Source organism: Lagopus leucura, unplaced genomic scaffold (assembly GCF_019238085.1).
Source record: "Lagopus leucura isolate 7727_CA_CO unplaced genomic scaffold, USGS_WTPT01 Super-Scaffold_100004, whole genome shotgun sequence".
Classification (NCBI taxonomy): Eukaryota; Metazoa; Chordata; class Aves; order Galliformes; family Phasianidae; genus Lagopus; species Lagopus leucura.
In genome coordinates this window covers 9936042-9960773 of record NW_024962264.1, presented here as the reverse complement: position 1 = coordinate 9960773, position 24732 = coordinate 9936042, and the positions used below count along the sequence as shown (strand labels likewise).

At 37.6% G+C, this 24732-nt stretch overlaps 1 protein-coding gene across 4 annotated transcripts in view; it reads left to right on the top strand.

Moving 5' to 3' along the window:
• Positions 1–24732, top strand: part of INPP4B (inositol polyphosphate-4-phosphatase type II B) — a 276822-nt gene that overhangs the window by 96882 nt on the left and 155208 nt on the right. For all 4 annotated transcript variants that reach the window (XM_042870797.1, XM_042870794.1, XM_042870795.1 and 1 more), the window contains 3 exons: positions 2728–2812; positions 11978–12206; positions 13504–13548. In XM_042870797.1, coding sequence (XP_042726731.1) covers positions 12116–12206; positions 13504–13548 — 136 coding nt within the window. In that variant the 5' untranslated portion in view covers positions 2728–2812; positions 11978–12115. The remainder of the gene's footprint in view (positions 1–2727; positions 2813–11977; positions 12207–13503; positions 13549–24732) is intronic.

The following is a 24732-nucleotide window of genomic DNA, read 5'->3' as shown; positions in this document are numbered from 1 at the left end:
TTTGCAGAGATTCTTAGAAAAAGAAAAATGAATCAACAGCTAGCCCAAGTAAGCTCACATTGTACTTGCATATTATGTAAATCAAGAGAGTAATGTAGAGTCTGAACAAAGCTGATCTCTATCTGAGATGTGTTAACAGATCCCTTGATCGCAATTTTGTTGTTTCACTCACAAATAAATGTCTAACTAGATTTTTGTGTGCCACAATATAGCTCATCTAAATGACTAGTAGTCTGTTACAGTAGTAATTCTGAAGTACTTTTTCTTCAGTGTTGTGTCAGGATGTGGAACTATTTGACAGCAATATGTGCTTTATCCTGTGGCAGCCTTATGCTTTAATCTGTTTTCCTTTCTCTCTTGTGTTCTCTCACATATGTAGAAGTAGTGACTGCACATCTTCTCTTGGTTGTGCATCTTGGAGCGTACAAATTAATTTGAAATTGCGGAGCTGCTGCTTTCCAGCTTGCATTGGTGTAGAGCGTGGAGTAATTACTCCCTTAAGAGAGGCTCTTGTGCTCTGGTATCTGCCATTCCAAATTGCAGAAGAGTCGAAATACTCTGAACCTTCCTCTCGTGTTTGTATCATTGGTTGTATGTCAAATGAGCCATTGGTCCTCTCTGCATTGTGAGACAGGCATTGGTAATTGAATTAGTGTTATTAATTTGATAGCTGTTCTGTCTAGCTGTGTGCTGTTTTCATTATACGTATGCTTTCTTTTACAAACGTGAAGATGAAGCCTTTAAGTTGTAGCAACCAGAGCAAACTAGAGGGTGACTGATTTTTCATTCCTGGCTTTCTTGTGTGCCTGACTTCCCTAACAGCCATGCACCAGGAAGTTAATTCTCCTTATGGAGTGGCAGGCTTCCATTTTCTGCCCACCTGTGGTTTGGAGGAAATGTTAAGTCTAGAGAGATGTCACATTTGCATGTTTTGTCTATACAGCTTGAATATCAACAGAAGGAGATTAATCTTCCTCTGCTCCGTCTTCACGAGATCCCATCTGGAGTATTTAGTCCAAGCCTGGGGCCTCCAACACAAGAAATATGTGGAGCTGTTGGAGTGGGTCCAGAGTATGTGAAAAATATGATCAAGAGGGCTGCAGCACCTCTCCTATGACGAAAAATTGAGGGAGCTTGGCTGGTTCAGTCTGGAGAAGAGGAGGCTCTGGAGAGACCTCATTGTGGCCTCCTAGTACCTAAAGGAATCTTATAACCAGGAGGAGAATTAACTTCTTGTATGGTCTGACAGTGATAGGAGGATGGTTTCAAATCAGAATAGAGGAGACTAAGGTTAGATATCAGGAGAAAATTTTTCACTCTGAGGGTGGTGAGGAACTGTTTCTGTTTCTCTAACTGCCTAGAGAAACTGTAGATTCTCTGTCTCTGCATGCACTGAAGGCTGGGTTGGATGGGATTTTGAGCAGCCTGATGCAGTGGCTGGCAATGCTGCGCACAGTGAGAGGGTTGGAGATAACGTGGGCTTCAAGGTCTCTTCCAATGCTAGCCATTCTGTGGTTGTCTAAAATCATTGGCTATGTTTCCTGTTACTTGTGATTCAAAACTGTCTACTCTGAGTATGAGAACTGAATTAAACTTTATCCCAATTCTTTTGTTCCCGAAAGACGATCAGTGCCATGAAGGCCATGGTAGTGTTAGGTCAGGAGAACTATTTAAAATTTTTCATGAAAAACTAGAATCAAGCCATCTATTTTAAAAATGAGTGGGAAGCTGTAAGTAAAAGCAAACAAACTCGAATCTGTTTCAGGCCAAATAATACAGTATAGCTGTAGCAAGCTCATATGAGACACAAATGCTATAAACAGTTTTACAACGTCATATACCACAAAGTATATGGAACCTAAAGTTCCTTCCTCTGGTGGAATTTTTAAATGCTAGGGGCACTTGGAGTGAAGAAGTATTTAAGAAAGCAATGTTAGAAGGATAGTTTACTTTAGTCCCTGTGGAATCTCACTGAAGTATGAGGATGAACCTCTCTGACAAGTTGGGATCCTGTGGTGAGGAAATGTATGCATGCACACAGCAGTGATTATTAGATGTGAAGGAGGGAAAAAAAAAAAAAAAAGGGTAAGAAGAGTTCTAAAGAAAAAAGGTAAATTCTACAGGTGTGATTGATTACCTTGCTCTGCCTGAAAAATGAGTCACTCTTACTAGAGTAAGAAGAGGAGGCTTCATCTCCGCATAGTGCTCCAGAAAATGATAGTGGTAAGTCGGATCATATTGCACTCTGCCGTAAGTCCATATCACTTAATGCTACTTGAATTGCATAGCTGGAGACAACATCTGAAGCTTCAATTTATGATAAAGAAATGCTTTTAAAATGAAAATGAAATAGAAATGGCGAGATTACACGTTTTGTTCAGTGGGAAATACTCTACTGTATTTTCATTCAGCAATATGGAAGTTGAAATGAGATGGACTTATCTGATCCGCTTAAAAATGAAGTGGTACCCAAAACTATGCTATGAAAAAGCTCTCAAGTTATTTTTTCTTAGTTTCATTTGTGGCCTTTTCAAACAGTTCATTACCATTGAGCTGAAGTAGGGCAGCGCGTAATGGTAATTAAAGAATGCCTTTATCCATCTGCTTACTGACTATTATGCTTGGTGTCTTTCTGGCTACTTATTGTGCTGGCTGGGAACAGTCAAACAGAAGGACTTCCCTGTCAGGTTTCAGATCCTAATGTTTTGTTCTCTTTATGTCTCACAGAGTTCTGAAGCCTCCAAAGTGGTAATCCTGGAGTGGTGCCGGGTTCTGGAGTCCAAGAGTAAAGCAGATGTTTCAATAATTCTCGGTAAGTAAGATGCAGCTCAGTACGTTCAGTGTCAATTTGTTATTTCAGTGAACAAAACACGAAGAATGTCACCTGCGCACTGGAACTTTGCCTTAAACTTAGCTACAATGTGTTCTTTTGTTAATGATGCACACATCTAAATGTTGCTCTCTGAATTAATGCTGACAAATAGATCCTAAAATCCATAGGTGTTACTTTTTCTAAAATAAAAAATTGTCTTTCTCTGGCAATAAGTTTGATCCTCAGGCTTAGCTTTTCCTTGTCTCCTATCAACTTTCCGTTCACTGGATTAGTTTTTTGATTGTTTGTTTAAAAAAAGAAAACAAAATGAAAGAGAAGAAAGAAGGATTTCATAGAAATTAGAACCACTGTTCTAGGGCGAAGACTTTAATTTGGAAAAATGCTGTTGTAGATGTTTCTCTGCAAGAGAAACTCAACCATTCTGTTATTTTATTTACGGACTGGGTTCATTCAGTTGCTCTTGAAGATTTTAGATTTGAGTTGGCAGTTTTCTGTTAATTGTCTGAGAGGTTTAGAAAGCAATTCTCACTATCTCATTTTGAGAGAGTGATAATTTTGTGGTATATTTTTATTCTGTCCAGTATGCTCTGTGAGTATTGTTAATTTTCAGACAAGCAGTAAAATGACAGACTAAGGGACAAATTCTTAGGTTTCATGTTTGGAGTGTCTTGCTTCAAAGTATAGAACATAAATTACATACATGGAACTGAAAAATGCATTGCATTAAGATTTGTGGGACATATGTCTAAGTATGATCATTCTAAGTACATGCTGTAGCTGAGAGCTGGATGGTTCTATTCTATGGGGTAGGGTCATGCTAGCCTGAGAGCAGTGCTGACGGGTTAGTGAAACTGGCCATAGGAGAAAAAAGCTTATGCTGCCTTTGTGGACCTGATGGACTGCTTTTAGCAGATATCCTTACCTTATGTTTTTGTAAGCACCAGAATTTGCAGCTCACTAAAACAAAAATGTTTAATTATGTTAACTTCTGTCCTCGCTTCCTTGAAGTGATTCGTGGTGTTTGGTTGCATTTGAGAAGGCTGAGACTTAAAAATGCATTCATTGTGGATTTTGTCTTTTTCTGAGTAGAATTTTGAGGAATAGATCCAGTCCTGCGTTTAATGGAATTAAATCTTAAACCTTGTGCTTAATGTTGAGATGCTGCCCTAAACAGGAGTTCGTGGTTTTCAAAGCATTGCTTTGTATAACTATAATAGCTGAATGATCACCACTGACTCTCAAATTGAGGCTTCTGTAATTATGCCTTTATTGATTCTACTTCATTAATTGGAATCATTGGCTTTATGAGGTGGTGATGTTAAGATTGGATATAAATACAGTCATTCCAGTTCCCTTCTGGCACTTTTATAATGCTGGAACACAACGCTGCTACAGCAAGAACTCGGTTGTAATTACTGCCACGATTTTTTCCGTTGGCTTTGAAGCCTGCAAACAGGACAGCTTCTGTGACAGTGAGGTTGGCAGATTTTCAGTCCAAAGACTGGGGAATCAGACAACAGTGAGTACTGAGTAAGCACTTCAGGCTGCCTGTGGAGAAAAAGAGATTGGCAGTTTCTATGGAAAAAGACAAGTACTCTCATAGTTAGGAACAGTAGTTGTTACTTGAGGGGCAAACCTTCTGAAAGACTGAGTTTGAAGGTTAGTGGTGTAGGTAAAAGTTAGGGTGAGGTGTCTGAAAGGTCTTTAAAGAATGTGCTGGAAGAAAAGAACAGGAAACTTGGAGTATGCAGCGCCATCAAGGGATGATGAATACCTGGAAAGTGAGCAAAGGAATATTGCTGAAGACAGAAGAAGAGACAGACAGGTGGAGTAGAAATGCATTTCTAACTTGGCAGTTTTCCTGTGCTGGAGAATAAGGGCAAAAGTGGCAAATGATTTATTGGATGGAAAAGAGGATGCAGGCTAGAACACTGTGAGATATTAAAACAAAAGTGAAGAGAAATGAGGATAGCAGACTCTATACTGAGTAAGGGTAAACACCAAATGAAGTGAAACAATAGTCAGTGTACTCTAGGAAAAAAAAGAATCCAGATGACAAAAGAGATGGAGGGGAAAAAAAAAAAGGACTTGGAGAATGAAATTCTTTGTCAGTGGGGGCTTTTCTCATGAATGACTAGTTCCATTATCACTAGATGGTCTTTGGGATATCCACTGTATATTGGGTGCCAAAAGAGAAAGGGAAAAGGAAAAAGCTCTAAGATGTGTATGGAAGGCTTTACTATGTTCGAGTGAAAGCAGGACAGGGGTGTACCTGTTCACAAATGTCTCTTGGGCAACTACATCAGAACACAATTGATTAATGAAGTTTCACTTGTGAAAGAGACAGATAGCAAGGTAATGAGAATCAGCAAGTGGTTCACATTCAGGCTTGGAACTGTAGGGAGAATTTTGGAATGAGCTTCTGGCTGAGCATCTCTACCTTTGAGTAGCGGGCTGAATCTTCACTGGGTAGTGAGAAATTGAGACTGAATAGGGTACTTAAGAGGAGAAGGTAATCTAGGACAGTGGAATAAACATGGAAAGTAAAATAAATAGATTGTTGTGCAGTACTGGCTATGTTATGGAGCTGATTGCCTCACTGTTATGGACACTGAAATTTAAGTGGAATGCAGAAAGATCAGGTGAATGTAGTGGATAGATCTCTAAGTGCTTTAAGCATATTCTTTCAAAACTGTCTAACTCAAAGCATTTCAAAGCAAAACATGAAAGGAAACAAAAATTAGTAAGGGTGAAACATTATTCAGGTTTCTTGTGTGCCCTTGTGATAGTATCTAGGTGCTATTAACAGGGCACTGGTGTGAGATGGATCTGATTGAATGCTTTTAGGAGGGTTCGTGCAAGTATGATTCAGTCCTGAAATCCTGAGTGGTGAGTATTTCAGCTACTCTGTCTGAAAAGATCTTAAACATGCAAACTAATCTCCATGTGGTGTTGTACAACAGAAGATTTGAGAATGAAACCAGAAGACACAGGCACAGGGAATTAAATTTTCATGTGAGAGATGTGTTCAGGGACTTGGTTCTCTTGATTTGTGTATCTTCTTGGTTTTTCAGGATTGCATTACTTGTATTATTGTGGTTTCTCAGTAAGAAGTAAGAAACTAAGAACTGTGACACCCAGGTAGGGCTAGTGAGACATGGGGAAGGGTGAGGGAAGACTGGGAGACTACACTGTTTCTGATGCAATATTATAGTTGACTGGCAGATCTTGCAGAGTGTCAGGCAAAAGGTCTGCATGTAGAAATACCCCTAAAATGGCAAGGATTCCCTTTTCCACTAGCAAGTAGTATATAAGCCACATGGAATGTTTTATTTCCTTAAATGCTGGAGGTCTGGGAAGGCAGGTCAGTATTGCTTCATTCTTTTGAGATGGACTAACAGCCATACAGTAAGTTTACTGTTCCAGAATTGAGTAGAAGATTAAGATCTCTGAATCTTGCTTCATCTGAAGTAGAGTGATGGTTCAGCCGGGGGTGTGATAGACTTCCTTTTTGCAAAGGCAGCCCACTTAGGTGCGAGGGCTCTATTTAGCTGTCAATGAATGCTGTGTTACTTTTATTGAGTGAATATTCACTGTGGTGCTTAAATACTTCTGTGGTCTGCACAGGTGTGCTATTTAGGCAATGAAAGGGCAGGGTATGTGTTAAATCCTGCTGGTATTACAAGAAACAAATTATTATAGTGCAGTAGACAATGTGGGGAAAGAAAGTTTTGTATGGTGCCATATTTATTTCAAATACTTCAGTCTTTTTTGTGAGCTGCTGTGGGAGATAATTGCAGATGACAATGGTAATTCCCAAAAGTTAATTTCAGAATTGCACAATAAAATAAATAAAAGAAAAACAAAAGCTCAACCATGGAAGATAAAATTCTTAATTAAATTCCTTATTTTTGATAGAGAATTTAACGTTCAGAGGAAGATTAGCATAGCATCATGAGTAACCACGGGATGATTTCATCAATACTAATTTGAACATGAAATGCATCAGCATACAGAATTTAGTCAGCTTTGTGAATTAAATGCTTCTGATGTCTGTATTAGAAATATCCTGCAGATATAATTTACGTATCAAAGCTTTGTTCTGCTTTTATTACAGCATATGCTGGTTAGCTGTGACAGTGCTTTGTATTTTAGAGTGACAGTAGTTCATTGATATAGACAACCATTTCTCAGTGCTGAGAATACCCATTTTGCTAGTGTGGGTGAGCAGGGAGAGAGACCCTTTCACCTTCATAAATGTTCCACGTATGCATATAGACATAGAATGGGGAGACATTTACCATCTGGAAAAGGAGGGGCTGTTGTCATGGTCACTCGTCAGATGCTTTGTACATGGTTTAATTCAAATGCTGACAGTAATTAATTTTGTTCTGTTAAACATGAATTTTATAACTCTCCTTAATCAGTTTCTATCAGTATTCCTGATACTTCTACGTATTTGGAAGAGTAGAGCAACAGAGCCTTTTCAAGGAAAAAACTCTGAAAATTAATACTGAATCAAAGAAGTTTTAGCAAACAGCATTTCCCCCTTAGTGTATTCTACTTCGTTTTTAAAAGATTTTTTAGTAGTCTTATTAAACTACAGTCTTTAGCAAGACAAGGGTCAATGCCCAGTAACTGCGAACCTTTTTTGGGGGGTTTCAGTTACTTCAATTTTCCTAGAAACCTAGGTTACCGATTAAGAGTTTTGATTAAAATGCAGTACGTATGAAAAAGCATTAAGACACTTTTCACAAGAAATTTTTTTACCAAGTATTTGCAGAAGAAGGAGGCAGTTGCTGCTGTTAAACTGAAACTTTGGGGAAAACTGAGCTTAATTACAATGTGAACGTAATAAATTATTTTAGGATGATGAAGCTAATACCGAAATACATTTCTGACTTCAGAGAGTCGAGTAAGAGTAGAAAAGACTTCTCAGTACTTGGGGGATATCTCAGCTTTACTGTGTTATTTTGTTATTTGACAGAAGTTCTTTTTGAGCAGAGAGGTTGAATTCTTCATTTGAGCTGCAGAAGTCCTAAGGGATCATAACTTTATATACTGGCTTCAGTTGGAGAAGCTCTGCTGAGGTCAAGCTTCAGGAAGAGTTATTGGTGCAGAGTCTGTATCAGAAAAGGCTGTCAAGGCTGTCTTAAGAGACTTACCCCTCCCCCCCGTCTGCTTCCTGACCCTAACAGGAGTCTCTGTTAATGAAATAAGGAACAGAAGCAGTGTAGCCGCAGGACCAGATTAGAGACACTGATCTTATGGAAAGCTATTTCTGTCCACTCTGCGTATCAAGGAACAGGAAATAAAGAGAACTTAAAATGTTCTTACTCAGTGTGAAAGATGGGAAGTTACTGGACTACAAAACTTAGCTTAATAACGTGTGGAGCAAAATGTTATTGCTGGCTAAGTGAATGTGTGTTTGTGTAGTCCCAAGTGCTACCTCCACCTGTCGTTTAGCAAACAGAGCCCTGCTACAGAACCTGTTCATGTAGGTGTCACAAATGGCACTTTGGTTATTGGCATGCTTTCAATGTCTTATACAAATACCAGTGCTAATGCTGGGCATCAGTGCCAGGCACTAGAATTAGTGATGCTTCCTCCTGCCCTTCCCATGTCCTATGAGAGTGGTTAGCTGATTTTTGACTGACCAGCTCGATTTGATAGGGTAGAAACGTGAAAAGAAACAGTTTGATATCCAGTTACTTTTTGCAGCTGTGGTCTAGAGGTTAATGGGAAGTATGAAGAATCTGTCTGACTTGACATTGTTCCAGATTTATTCTTGTGTTAGTATAGTATACTTGCAATTATCTTGCATTTAAGCACTCTGCTAGTTTCTGTGAAACAAATGAGATATCCTGGGAAAGACTGAGGACAAAGCTTTGTCTAGTGCCAATTTATATAGGGATTTCAATTAGCAATGTGGAATTTCACCATCAATATGCATGCTGTCAGATTACTGTGGGTTAGGTCAGCGTCTCAGTGTCTGAGACAGAATGACTGAATCGCAGGTGATTTATTTTGAGTTTATGCAAGCCATCAAAAGATGCTGTGTTGGATCATGTAGTTCTGTAGACCTTTCTTTGATCAAGAAGAAAAATGCAAAGGTAGAAACACAGTTTTCATTTGAACTATGGACTATGAAGTGCTTGTTGTGAAGGGTTACTCTTCTGTTTCGCCAAAAGAAAAGGTGTTCTGAAAGAGAACTGTTGTGTTCATGTGCAAATGAAAATTTTTCTTGGATTTATGCTGCTGAACTGAAAAAAAATCTCAGACGTCCAGCACTGAGACGAAAATAACCATTCTGCTACTGGAGATTCCCAAGTGAATGCAGAATACTGATAGCGGTATTGTCTCCTGAAATCTTGCATTCAAAACTTAAGTCTTAAGAATGGAAGTAGAACGTGTGCCAGATAGAGAGCTGGCTTCATTGAAATCAACTTTTTTTTCAGAACTAACTTATGTCAGCAATAACAGAGCACAATATGAAATTCTTCTGTTTTTTTTTTCTATAGAAACACTGTAGTTGCAAGTACCAAAGTTTAGTTTTCCTTTTGCACACCAATGAAATCCTCTGGTAGGATGTCTGAGTACAAATATGATTCTATCAATATGTCTACTACCTCCTTGAGTCCTTTTCTAGATGTGAAGATCTGTCAATATACAGTTAATTTTTCAGAAGCGTTTACTGCAGCTGTTTTGCTTTCCTTCTGCAACCTGACTTTGGGTATCTGAGCAAAAATTCTTAATGTCGAATTTAAAATAACAGTCAAAATGATTTGTTATGAGTAAACCTATTCTCCTTATTGCCAGAGACATTTTTTGCCAACGTACCTTGAGAAAACGATGAAGACAGTGTCTGTATTGCTCTGCGTGAACTGCTTCTTACCAGCTGTATGTTCTGCAGAATAAAACTTCCTATGTTGGCAGAGATAAATATTTTTGGAGTAGTTTTATACGCTTTTTCAGAACTGAACTTAGTTCTGAGTATTCCAGAGACCTAAATATAGCAAACTGTAGTGTTTTGAAGTGATTAGCTTGAAATGGATTTCCAGATCTCAAAACCAGCACCTGTTAGGTCAGAATGTGCTGAATTATGTCCATTTCTACTGCTTTTCACTATCAATTTCTGGTTACATGCATATTAAGCATGAATCAGCATGCCTTTTGTGTTTGGCAGTCTGATTTCCACTGCTGAGAGACTAGCATAAATAGAATGATTTCAATTGCAAAGCATTGATTTCCCCCTGAAGCAGATGTTTTTATTTAGCTAGTGGCAGAATGTTTTGAGGCAAATCACTGTTCCTGTTTACGTTTGAAAATAAAGAGCAGAGAGAAAAGAACACCTTGCAATATTTGAATTTTGGTTGTAAAGCATTTGCTTGACTGTTTTAGCTGAGGCATGTTGGATATCCAAACCACTTCTATTAATGAGTGTCTGGGATTATAAAGGCTGAATGGTACAAACAGGTATTTTGTCTGCCTGGAAATATATTTTTTAATTAAAATGACTGCTGGTGAATTTTGATTGAGGAGTCTCAGATAACTTAGCAAATCACATACGACATTATAGATGAAATTTCTGTGTCTAAGCTCGTCTTTCATAAACAGTAAACATCATTTTGCTCAGGTTGGGTCACTCAAGGCAAGTAGATTTTGTGGGTAAGAACAACATCTGCATCTTCCCCAGATTGTGAATATTCTTGTCACAAGAGCTGAATACATTGTTTCACAGAGTCTCTGGCGCTAGAGGCAAGATTTGGAGCTCTTATTAGCTCTTCTTAAATTACGCAGGAAAGCAGAAGGGTGTTACACCAGTTCCTCCTTCTCTTCCCTCTTGTTCCTTGTGAGTTCTTTAGTCCTACTGGTGTAGAATTCTTATCAGCAGCTGCAGCCACACATTGTACACTTCCTTAGATCCACTACCAGACAAAAATACTTATTCCACCTCTGCTGGGATTTGTGCCAACACCATTTTAAGAGACTTGCAGACTTGAGGTTTGCATCTTCTGTCCTCCATAACAATAAAAGCTTAGTTAATTGTAAGTGACAGATGCTCAGTTTATGAAGTGCAAATAGGTTTAGAATAACATATGTGGGTAAGTGCCCAAGGTTAGATGCTCAAGTTAGGAAAAGAGAAACAAGTTCACTTTGTACATAGGAAAGTTCTGTATGTTTGGTTTTGAGCTAGTTATGAAAGCACGCAAATGTTCTGTTTCTTCCAGCAGTATTACCTATGGTACATACAGGTCAAAATGATTTTTACTGAATTAAGTCCTAATTAATATGGTAACACAGATACTTGATAGAGTTTTGTTTTTGGGTCAGTTGGCAGCATCTTTGAAAGAAGCATTAATTTTTGTTTCTTTCCCAGTTGATTTTTAATTGTGTGTATTGCATAACGTGTCATGTGGAATTTGTCTTTGTGAAGTTGTCTGTCACAGAAATGTAAATGTTTATTTTTTCTGTGCTGATTGTAATCAAATGACTGATCCTTGCTACTTACCTGCGTTTCCTTACGAGCGTCAACAAATACAATACCTTTTTTTCATTTGTCCTTGTAAAACCTGATAATTAAACAATTACACTTCAGGCAGAGCAGCAGAAGATTTGGATAATGACAGCAGAAACTCTCACGCACAACTTGGTGGGTCTTTTCAGAGGAGCTATGTCATGCTAAATTATCTCTATGTATTGATGAGCAGTATGCTGCCAAGGATGAATAAAACACTGAGCATAAAGGTCAGCTCTAATAGAAGAACTTACGAACATATTCCGTTAAATCCCACTGCCTCTGTCTGTCTGCTGCCCGTGCTAAATCAAATTCTCCATTAAGTTAGCAGTTCTGATAGGTACCTGCTGAGCTGCAGAAATCTGTACTGAAAAAGAGCTTCCCATTTCAATTTGTTTCTGCCACCTTGTTTACAGTACTTTAATTGCTTGTGGAAGCACTCAATGGATAAGCTTCGTACTGCACTGAGTATGTAAAAATAGGGGTTTGATTCAAGAGGTAAATGGGGTGCCTGGGTCCGTGACGTAGAAGAAATGGAGTGCTTTAAACGGTGCTTGGTATCAATTTCATTTTGATCCCTTGTCTGAGAAGGAATTGCTAAAAACAGTGTTAATGTTTTCTGATAGCTGAATTTCAGAGTGGAGAACAAGATCTTTACCGTGAAGCTGCATCAAAAGCAGACTGTGGACCTTGGGCTGTGGCACTGGCAGAGGCGGCAAACTCAAAGTTTGAGAAATAAAATTCATCAGCTCTGGAGGTTGATCATGGAGGTCAAAGAGGAGAGAACATCAGATGAAGCACAGCAGTTTCTCCCTTCATCACAAATAGACAGTCTAGGAGAGCCACAGCTTACGAGTAAGTGTATATTCTCATTTTATTGAGTGGTACGGTAAAAATGCACCAGAATTTGTAGTAGTACGGGTAATGTCTCAAACAGTGTACATAATGCTGTTTAATTTGTTGGTTGACAAGGTGCAGTTGTAGAAGGAGCAAACTGATAAAGGTTATCTTCAACTGTCATTAGCTGTTACATTTTCAGTTATTCAGATAATCTTCACAGAAACGGGTAAGTAGTTACTATGTTTCTGGTATTTTTCTCTGATATATTTTCTTCATGAAAGTTAAATTCTGTTCTTCTGTCTGATGTGAACATGTGGGCTTGTTGTAAGACATAATCTGATAATTTTGATAACTCTAAGTAAGCTTTAGCGATATTTAAATTGGAGTCAGAAGAGATATAAAAGCACTTTGGGGTTTGAAAGCATCTAGCCCTATTTTGAGCCATTTTTGATTCACAGTGCCTGAACCATGTTGTACTGCTATGTGCTGGATTTCAGTTGTATCAAGTGACTGATCAACCAATTAAGTTAGTATCCAGCATAGTGATAAAAATGTTCCAATATTCTGGATGTGCTAGTGATGAAGTTGAACTCCGAAAAATTTGTTATCAGATATTCTAATGCAATTCTATTTTAAAATAAATGCAGGATCTTATTTGTTATTTCTTACAGACCGAGGCCTTTCTACGCTTTGCAGCTATAATTTTTTGTGCAAAGGCGTGAACAATTAGTTGCATTAGTGATAACAGTGTGGCGTGAGACCTATTCTACAACGTTGTTATTCATTTTATTTTTAAAATTGCAGCAAGATTCTCCCTTACATTTTATGTAACATCCTGGTTCTTCCAAATCTGACCAATTTGTCCAGTATTTGTGAATGCAACATATGATCCTTTGATGATGACAGTAAGACAACACACAAATGTCTATGTAAGACAATTTCTTTTCTACGAGTTCAATCAATACTGTAGTTATGATCCAATTACTTCCTGCAGAGGGTGAACAACCAAATATAATTTAACCATCCTCCAAAGGAAAGATCACTTTACAAAGAAATATGTCATCTTTTTTTTTCTTTTTTTTTTTTTTTGTGGACAAATACTTCATGCAAAGACAACTTTCACTGAGGTTGTTAATATGAAGTGTTACTCCACTCAGCGTGGCAGGTATTTGGTGTGGCATGAGTTAGGCATGTGCAACTTTTAGACTATTAAAAAAAAACAACACAAACACAACCACACATAAGCAAAAAAGGAAGATATGTAAATCAAATTATTTCTAACCATTTTTTACTTTTTCCTCAACTTTAAAAGGTATTCAGAGAATTGCAAATGAGCCAAAGCTGGAGTTCAGTCTTGGTAAGATAGTTTTGTTGTCTTGGAGTTGCACTGTGTGCCAGTATGCATGTGTGAAGAACTTGTGCATGTAATGTTACGTAGTATTACATGTAATCTGTAGAAAAATAAGTAAATAAAAGAGCTGTACTTCATTTAGACAGGAGATCTGCCTGTGCATGTGCCTTGAAAATCCTGGCTTTATGTTCTTAATTCATCAAAATAACTAAATATATATATATAAGGTTGTCCCATTCCACCTGACAGTTAAAACATTCTCTATTTGTCCTTTGTGTTTCACCCCTCCCTCCTACTCTCGCATAATGCATTGTGTCAGCTTGGCTTGTGAGCTTACAGTATTCTCTATATTAAACCATCTGTATTCTTTCAAAAAAAAAAAAAAAAAAACTTAAAAAATAAATTCAGTAATCTATCCTTCTATCCATATAGGGTAGGAGTTGTCTTAATTTGCATTGCCTCATTCTGTCACAATCTTTAAGTATCAGTCTGTGCTAATTGTATCACTGAATATGCAAGGCTCAAAAAATCCTCAGTAGTGAAAGTTGGGAAGCTATTCAACTAGTGTTCTGGCTGCTTCTTGCTATTTGGAAAATTTGCCTTGTATGACATTTGCATTACGTAACAAAAAAATGCAAATATTATATAAGGAGAACGATCGCTTTCTTATATAATACAGAAAATATTTCATACTTCAAATTTTTCTGTTGACTTAAATTCATATGAATTGTCTGTATATTAGAGAGATGTATGTAGAATCTAAATAGAGAAATAAAGATACATAGGTGGATATCTATTTTCTGTATGACAATGTCTTGTTTGTCAACCCATTATATAGCAGTATAGCATGACTCATTTTTGCTGCGTTATCGACTTAGTTTTTATGTTTGTAAGAGGTAATTGTTCACAGAAGTGGTCATGGAGATGCTTGCAGTTTGTTGGCATGCCTTGGTTCTTAATGATGTTCAGTAAGCACATAGGGCGTGGGTAAATTTAATTTCTGTGCATGTTATAAAGATTAAAGTTCTGTTTAGCAACTTGCTATGTGACAGTTACTCACCATGGTGAGCTTAAGTGCAGTGATATTTATTTGCTTTGAGAAGTGGCTCAGAGTATGTGATGAACCAGGAATACTGGGTCGATCATGATGATGCAGCATATTCCAGAATGATGGGAAACAGCTGACTTGCTAATATGAGTCATTTAAACAATGAGGATGTTTCAGGTAGTATTCTTAACCTCTGTGTAATGTAAATCTCTTTTGTTTCTGGACTCTTTTGCTTTCAAGCATTTTTGTTCCCTTGATCTACCAGGGAAAAGTAGATGATGATCTTGTAAATACCTATGTGTACCAGTAAGGGTTGTGACTAAGAAAAACAGTTTCTTTTAAATCAGAATAAAGGTTGTGACTGTTTTGATATAAATGCGTCTAGAGACTAATTTTGAATAGCTGTGGCTAAACCACTTAGAAGTTGTACATACCTGAATTTCAAAAGCTATTTAACACTTGAAAGGTTTTTATGGAACATAACCATTTTGAGAGACGGGGTTTAATCAACTTAGTTCTCAAGTGATGCAGCAGATAATGGGATAAACTTCTGTTAGGAATGTTCGAATTCTGAAATGAATCAAATCAATGCGTTCATACAGCCATAGGAAAATGAAGCTAATAGTATTCCCTTTTGAAATCTTAAAATAGCTAGTCTTTTCAGTAAACTCCATTTTTTCTTGATACTGAAAGTGGTGATTTTGGTCTACCTCACGCTTTTCTTTGTTGGCTTCATAAATGACGATCCCTGTTTTTTCAGATTCTTTTCTATTTAAAATTTCAAAGGGGAAGTTTTGTGTATCTGTTAAAAGATGTGAAGTTTTCTGGGAGGTTGAGTATGAACTCAGTCCCTGATGAGGATGACTGGAAGCTGACTAACTACAGGAAATCAGTCTAAGCATGGGTTATTCTACCCTGATTGTTACTGATGAGGGTACTCACCCTGCTTTGCCTGAACCGATTCCAGATCCTGAGCTAGAATACTTAAAGCAATCAGAAATCTTAATGGTAATTTATAAGTGTTACTGAGAGTTACTTGGACGAAGAGTTTCAGAGTTACTGAAGAATTTGTTGATATAGGTAGACATTGGAGTATGTCAAAACTGAGTGTGTTGTTACTTAGGTATTAAAAAAAAAAAAAAAAACCAACGCAGTAGCTACCTGAATTGGTTACTTATTTTTATGAGCTTGATACTTGCTTTTGGAAGTATTAGGCATTTCATGAACATAACGTAAACTTTTAAATTATTCTGACATAACTGAAAACTTGTGTTTCCAGGGTATTTTAAAACTAGTTCATTGGGATGTAGAATTAAGGATCATTAAACTTAAAGAGAAGTTATTTTCGGCACACGCACCACTGCTCTTTTTTGCTCATTATTTTTATCTTCCTGCCTTTTCTCCAAAATACATCACCTACTTTGCATATTTCCTTTTGTTTTTTTCTTTTGCCTGTGTACTCTTTCAATTCAGTTTTTGAACCCCATTCTCTGAAGTGACTCTTTAATAGTGACTTTGATGTAGACCTCTTACATCTCGTAAATTGAGCCTTGATTTTGGAGGGTGGGGGTGTGCACGTGTGTGGCCTATTACACCTTTAATCTTAAGGTTGCCAGAATGATGGAATAGCATGTGTGGGAAAGACGTGTATGATTTAATGACTGAGCTGCAGAGGGAAGATGATGATTTACCTTACCTAGAAAGTCCTCTAGTGAAAGAACATTTGTGACGGCATCTTTCTGGACGAGGCGGGCAGTCGGTCCATTCTCCCCCTGCACGACCAACAAAGCTGCAGGTACAGCTCTTACATGACCTGATGGCCTTGTGCTTAACTGATACACATTGAATGATACGACCGCAAGCGATTTGTTTGTGGTTCTAGGAAGCTTGTCTGGATGAAGGGGACTCTTATTGAGAATCATTTCTTTGACAGATGTTTACATACAAGCCAGCTCAAGCTACAGTATTCCTTTGTTCGTACAGAGATCTCTGTAAGATTCCCTTACCTACAACAAGATTTAGATGATATTGTGGCACTGCTGTTGTCTTCCAGCCTCTCCCTATTTCCCAGGAACCTGACTTTTTGTCTAGGAAAATAATTGTTTTTTTTTTTTTTTTTAAACATGCTGTCTTTGTCAAACAGACTGAGTAGACCTAAAATGTCTGCAGAATATTTTTAGTTGTACATGTTAATCTAGTCCATAGTGTGTATTACTGAGAATGAGCTTCACTTAAATAAATTCTATATAACTATTTTTTCACCTGTTAAAAGGGCCATTTTCATAAAACAAGAAAGTCTCTTAATTTTGTTTTAATTTTTAACTTATGTTTAACAAGAAGTAGTACATACAGCAAAGATTACTTAAGGGTCTTTTTTTTTGTGTGTGTGTTTTAGTAGCTGAAGTGTTAGTTCTTCCAGTTGTCCAATACCCCCTATGGTTTTGGAAGGTCTACTGCACAGGTGTAAGAAATAGATTTTATGTTAGAATAATTGGGCAAAGTCATTTAGGAAGCAAAAAGTAAAGTTTATGATTAAGGAACTTGGAGCTTATAAGGAGAGGCTGAAAGAAAGCTCGGATTGTTGTTCAGCCTGGCAAAGTTACACACAGTTGATAATGTGTATCAATACCTGAAGGGAGACGGGGAGGCAGTGAGGATGAGGAGCAGGTGAAGATGCTTATGATATCAGCATGAATTGTTTCTTGGGCAAGGCGCAAGTTGGAAGCAGACAGAGCTGAGCAAAACTGAAAAAAAAAAAAATTTTGATTGCCTGAAATAATATCTGCTTAATGCATTTCTAACGTTTCTTCTGCACATTTGCACATGAAGATTGATTTATTTCTGTATATTTGTAGGGCAGACTTAATAACACAAATGCTTGTAAAATGTAAACGTAGAACAGAAAATGGTTCCTGAATAGCACTGGCCGGAAGTAAAATTCAAATGGACCCTTTTCATCCTGAGTTAAAACTTTACCCTTTTTCTGTTGTGAAAGAGTTAAGGACGAGCTTGGCTGAGAGACAAGTTGAGGTTGACAGTTTAATTATTAGTGTGCTTTACCATGTGGGTGGGTCTGAGTTCTGAAGTCTGATTGAAGGATGATGACTGTATCCTTGTTCCAATTTGAGTGACAATTTTAATGTGAAATGTAGAAATTACCTTTCATATTCTTTTGTCCCCTCTATCCCTGCTGCTAGTAACTCTTCACCTTTTTTGAGTTGCAGGGATTTCTTTTCTGTGCTTGATCAAGGTGGGATGATTTCAAGAGGATGATTTGAATGTCTGCTTGTATGCATTTAGGGATTTTGTGTTTTGTAGCTGCTAAGCTAGTGATGAACAGAGTGATAAACCTGGATCCAACCACATCTGACCTTTTTCTGGTCCAGTGCTTAACTGAATTCTAAGAGGTACTGGCATCATTTCTCCTTCAGCCTTCCCGCTGGGTCTGTTGTGACGGCAATAAGCATTGATGTTTTTTGCAGAGCATGGACTAGCAGCTGTGTCCTGTCACCTCCTGCCAGCCCAGGACTGTGAGGAAAGGTGTGTGGTTTGCAAATCTTGACAGGGCCGGAGGTAGAGGCATTGCTGCTCAGCGTTGTCCAAGCTAGGTTGATTGAGACATACCCGGAAATTGACCTTTGTGTATGTGAGAACCTCTTGCAGTTGAGAGCTTAAATACCTTGAAGTATCTCCAGAACTAAATAGCAGGTGTGTGAAGTACTCTGTTAAAAATCCACTTGTAGGTATCTGCCTTTTTGTGAGTTGACTCTTGACTTCTTGCTGGCACATCCTGCGGTTGGTCTTCTAGCTCAGTCTGCAAAACACTTAAAGCATTCTCTGCAGATTGCCTTGTCCGCTCTTCTGCTGGATGTTAGTCACCTTATAATGCCAAACGGACTTGGATATTTTGGGGACAAAAAGCAAAGAAGTGACTTGCAGTTTACAGCAGTCCTTTTTTATATTCATGCCTCTTGTGCAAAATAGTAATGATTAAACAGATGTGAAACAGTTCTGTTTTGCTAGGCCAATAGTAAAACAGAAACATTGTGAGGTAGCTTAGAGCATAATCTCCTGACTTGAAGTTGTTTAAAAGTAATGCACTGTGTTTACTGAACGTTTGTCTCAAATGACTGTTGTTAAATACATTTCTAAATATGCCTATAGAAATAATTGCAGTAATGTTATCAAACGTCTCCAGTGGACTTACTTTTTTTAATCCTCCTATGAGGGATCAGAAGTTGTATAAAAAAGAAAAACATCTAATTAATAGAAAACTTAAGTCATCCTCTTTTTGAACGTATTAAGTATAGATGTACTTATTTTTGGAATACATGTCCTACAATGAGGTTTGACTTGAAAATGAAGCTCCCCTGTAGGCTGTGAATGAACGAAATTCTATTAGAAGCACTGCACAATTCTGTGTGGTACTGGATGCAGCATGGTGCTGTGCACATTACAAGCAGTCTCAATTACTGTGAGGTCCTTGGAAGGAATTCACTGAGAACAAACTAAGTAACTTACGCTCTTTATTATTTTGCCCACATCTTCTGTTGATAATGAAGTTTTGAATACTGCTATGGACACTTGAGTTTTTGTGGTTGATCATATTTTTGGTGTAGTTCTTTCCAGCTGTGCGGAATATAAAACTGAAATAAAATAGACCGAACTAAATTTAAAAAAAAAAAAAGCTTGAATAATTTCTGGAATGCTGTTTAAATTCTGAAAACAAGTGTTGGAGCTGAGAACATGACTTAAAAACCTCTATGTTGCATTGAAAATATATTTTACAGGGTTTGGATGAGTACAGAATTTTATTTTCTTGAATTTGGAAGAATTTGGTCTTAAAAGACCAGAATAGCTAACATCTGGAAAGGTGAAGGTTTTTGACTGTAACGATGGTAAATGCGCTGGGTTTAAAACTACCAGCATTTTCAACCGAGATCTGAATCTGCTTCAGTTGAGATTAAGAGAAACAATACTTAATTCTCCGTGTTAATGTCAGATTCACCGGGTGATCACTCTAGAGCAATACATGATGTTTTGTTTTAGCTCTTAACTCGTGTTTCTTTTTACATTGTTATTTGAAGAAGGAAGTAGTGGCGTTCACTAGCAGGTTATTGTGGACAGCCGGGCTATGACCACATAGTTGGCTAGTAGTTGCTGGACTCTGTGTTGCTGAATTTTTTGTCTTATCAAAAGCAATTTTTTTTTCTTCAGCAGTTCTGAATGTGTATTATAAAAATATACATGAAAAAAAGTAAAGCTAAAGAGCAGCTGCGTTTTCTTTACATATTGGGTTAAAAGATTGCTCTAGAGAATTGTTAAGTAATACTGCAGTAAGGATCAAAACTACGTTATGTTGGATTTGTTTACCTGTACAGCACTGTATTATATAAATGCTTATGTCAAAGTAAGCACTGTATGCTGCTATAACAAGAAAAGATGTGGCAGACTGAAAACTGCAACAGACTTGGAGCTTGTTGCTTTTTGTCTTGCGGTAATATTGCTAATATTTTTCGTCAATTTATTTCTGAAGACATGGAAAAAATTGAAAATGAAGAGTATATATTATACGTATAGTCTGTAAGTTCTGTATACTTGCTGTGAGCTTATAGTGTAAAGGAATGAAAAATTAAAAGAAAAAAGGAAGGCTTCGTACTGTTTGCTGCTCTCCTAATTCTTATTTTGGAGCTTAAACCTGTAGCCTCTCTGTTTATAGGATAGTGGGGAAAGTGGAAATTACAGCAAATTTTCTTATTTATTAGAAACTGGCTATGAAAATATTGGGAAAATGTGAAGGGAGAAGTGATATTTAGCTCTGTTTCCACGACATTTAAACCTTTCTGTGGCATTCTAAAATGCCAACAATGCCAAAATAAATTACATCCGTAGAACAGCAGCAGATTCATATCAAAACACACTTCGATAGGAATATATTTTGTAATGTGTTATGTATAGCAGTTTTGATTTAGGCTGCTGGGCATTTTCCTTCTTTCCCTTTCTCATTGCGCTCTCCAGAGAATGAAGACACTTTCAGGGCAAAGCATAAATACCATTAATAGGTTGTGCCACGATCAGGATAATTTTGGATTGAAGGTAAAGTCAATAACTGAAAATGTAAAACAGCAAAAGCTGTGCTTTGCTGTCCAGCAACTGCTACAGAACATGAGAAGAACAGAGCTCTTTGTACAGTTATGCACAGTGTGCTCCCTAAAGAAATGTAAACTTTTAGCAAGGGATTACTTTTTTTATAACGAAGTATGATACTGTATGTATGATAGTTTCAAAATGTACAAGATTAAAAAGTTAAAGAATTCTAAAAATACTGTTCCGTAACCTTTTATCATTTGTTTCATGACTTAATGCCAGAAGCACATTTCTGTGACCTTGATGCCAGTGTATAGCTTAAGAGAAGACAGAGGTGATGGACATCTTAACCACGCTTGTAAATGGTGCTAGATTGCAATAAGGCTGGAATGTGATGTGAGCGATGACCATATGGGGAGCAGATCATCTAACAAGTTAGTCGTGGGTTAACTGCCCTGCTCAAATATCAGTTGTACAGAATGAGGGTTAACGCAAGCACTGTTATACTCATTTCAGCACTGCAAATACAATGCCTCTGAGCTGTGTGTTGATCCAGTCAGCCAGTTTCCTGTCCCTCTTGAATCTATCATGCTTAAGCTCTATAAATAACTGGAGTTGTCTAGGCTGAATGGCAGGGAAGCAGTGTGAGAAAGGTCTGCTCTCACATATTCATAAAACTGAAACCCCCACTCAGGAAATGCCTATTATTGCTCCTGGTAATGGCAGAGCAAATCTACACTTTAGAACTTCGCATTTATTTTACTTCATTGGAGAAGGGAGAAGACTGTTTCAAAGTCCTGTACTTAATGCTCTAGTCCAGTGTTAGGCTTTGAGTAAAACAAAATATGCAACGAACTGAAATTTCTCTAGTTCTGTAAAACCTGGAGTTGGCAGAACTTGTTTTAGAATTCAGCACTCCTGGGCGAGATCACGTATCCCAATTCCCCACTAACCAACAGGCCATGCTTCTGTCATCTTTGAGTGTTTACTAAGTAATTGTACTATTTTATCTGTGTATTAGGTGGGTAATGATTTAAATTTTTTTGCTCAGTATACTGATACATTAGTTGCAGTGAGTGTCAATAATACTGATTTTACTTTTTTTCAAACTTGCGTTTGTAGAAAAGTGATGGAGATCTTTGTTTTGTGCAATAGGACTTTCCTCATCTTTTTTTTTGGTTGGTTGGTTAAAAAAGAATAATTCTTCCCACTGTTAATTATAAGCATCCCTGAGAAATATTTAACTGTGTTACATATGTGCATTTCCTCCTGACACAACTAGGTTGCTTTAGCAACCAGCTGTACATTCTAGAGAGGAGAGATGTATTTGTACTTTCGTATGAATCTCTCATCCCCAGATATGGGAGCTGTGATCTTAGAGCTGTTCTTAGGAAGAAATTAGTGGAGCTTGACTGACTTGTATGCATGGTCTAAACACAGTCTTCTATACACCTTCTTTTCCTAGTACTCAGTGTTGTACTGTGGATTTTACTGGGAGTTCACAACTGGAAGCTGCTGGGGAAGGAACTTCTTTCCAGTGCAGGAGTCTGCTCTTTCTAATCCCTAGGTAACGGTTTATTATGAGACTCTATTTGGGAAGTTGCTCATAAACACCATTCTGGACTAATAACAGTCCTGCAACACTTCGATTGGTTGCTTTCAGGCATGTTTTGCCACACAGAGAACACATCTCTCTCTGCTGTTCTCTCTTTTAGTTCCCTTTACTATGCTCCTAAGGTCAAGCATGTGCCCAAAGTTGTCCTGCGTGTTCCAAAGTTGGACTATTCCTGAGCCTTTGTGTTCCTGGATGAAGGTCTTGGTTAGCAGTGCCCAGTGAAGGCAAGGCAGAAGCAGTGACTTTGAGTGCTTTCTTCCCTTCCTCCACTCTCAGGGCAGAGGTAAAAAAAAAAAAAAAAAACCAGAAAAAAAACAACAACAGAAAGTACTGCTTAATGTTCTGCATATAACAGAGGTCTAAATGTAGAGTTCTTATTAAATATATCCTTTTGCAGACTAAGGAATATCTGTACCTCAGTTAATTAGTCTGTCAAGACAGACTGTACGTTATTATTTATAAACTGCGTTGCTTTGGGATGATAATGCTGCTGTAATGACAATGAAATGAAAAAAGTTGAACAGTGTGTTCGTGTAAATATGTATGTATATGAGAGATGAGCTTCTTCCATGTCTCTTTACTTCAGATAGTTCTGATTTTCTATTGGGAGTGCTTACAAAATAAGGAGCTCTGGAGAAAACAGGGATGTTGTTTAATTATTGTCCCTTGCCAGCCCTTTGCAATCTATCTAGGTGTGGAATATGGAAAGAGAAGAAGTTATGGGGGAATTGGGTTGTTTCTGTCACTGGTTAGAGGAAAGGCTACCTCATAAATTACCGTGTGGGCTGATACTCAAGCTGTGTGAATCCCTAGACTGATAAAACGTTCACCAGTGTTCTGTTATTTCATACTATATGCTAACAAAAATGGATAAACATGGCAATGTCAATGCCATTTCCTAATTCTTGGTATAGTCCTTGGCTTCCTGCCTTATACGACTTTGTAACTTGGAGCAGAGAATGTCTTTCATTCTTTATGCCCACCTAGTTTCTTCCAGCTGCTGGAGCTTTTCCAGCTCAGGGAGGTACTGCATTCTCCCCATTCCTCTACCAGATTAATTTCTTCCAGATTCATAGGTTTTAGTGGTTGGAGCGGTGTTGAGCAGCTGGTCTGAACTGTAACTTCAGATGAAGAATTTCCAGACTACTTTTTTTCTGTGACTCTGAAAATGTGAATCAAGTTGCTACTGTATTACAGCATAGCCCAGTTACGAGCAAACAGTAAGAAGGCATTTTATTTTGCTGACATTGTGTGCAAGTGCACACAAAGATGAAGATCACAGCCTGCATGTTTGTGCAGAGCAGAGAACACTAGAAAGTTGCACGTGGCAAAACTCAAGAATCAAATGTTTACTCACACAGCTTATACTTACTGCGCACAGAGCTTATATGCGAAGTACTGGTACTGCAATGTGTACAACAATGCATGGGCACAACTAAAAGAGAAGTATTTATTTACTGTGATTCATGAATAATGTTGCTGTGTTAACAGCTACAGCAATGACATGGAAACAATTCTTCACTTTCATCGCTTAGAAAATGATAAATGGTAACTTAAGGCATTTCCTGATTTGAGGCATTTTAAATGTTAAGACAGTTCATACATAGGCCATGACATTTTGCAAAATACACAACTACAATATATTGAAAATATATTCTACGGCATTTTTTCTGTTCAGCTCTTTGTCTTGCTTCTCACATTGTGGTTCCTTTGTTATCTGTCTTTCTTTTATTTTCTTTGCTTACTACACGGAAGAATAGTTCCTTTTGCCATCTTAACTTTTTCTTCGTTGATTTAAAAGCATGAATTATTCCTACTGCAGTTCTTCCTTAAACATTCATTGTACACTAGTATGCTTAGCAGAGATGTGATCGCCAGGGCAGTGGATGATTCAGGCATTTACTCACTGAGTCAGCGGTCACAATGAGTAGATTCATATATTTCAGGCATGTAAATAAGAGCTGTCACTTCAGTTCACTGAGTTTTGATTTGGGATTTTTGCAAAATTATTTCCAGAATAGTGAAATATTGACAAGTAGTGTGTATACAATCTGTTTGAATGGCTGTAATGTGGAGTACGTTCGTGTAATGTTACCTGCTTTCACAGTCTTAGAAAAACAGCCTTATTATTCATTTCATGTTGGCTTTTTCATCAGGTTTTGATTAACATGTTAGTGATGCTCAACAGTTGCATTTAAACACAGGTTGTACATCCAGTACCTCACTGCATATCTATGTAATGTTTCACCTTGTCCAAAGAGTCTTTCTTTGTATAGTCCAAACATTTTCAGAGGTTTTGGTAGTTAAAAGGACACTATTTCAGTGTGGGGCTGTGGAGCTGGCCAGACTGGATACAATATAAAAAAAAAAAAACTTGCCTTATTCTATTGTGAAAAGTTACTTAAAATAAAATGTGTTAGTTGGGCCATTTCTAAGGGGC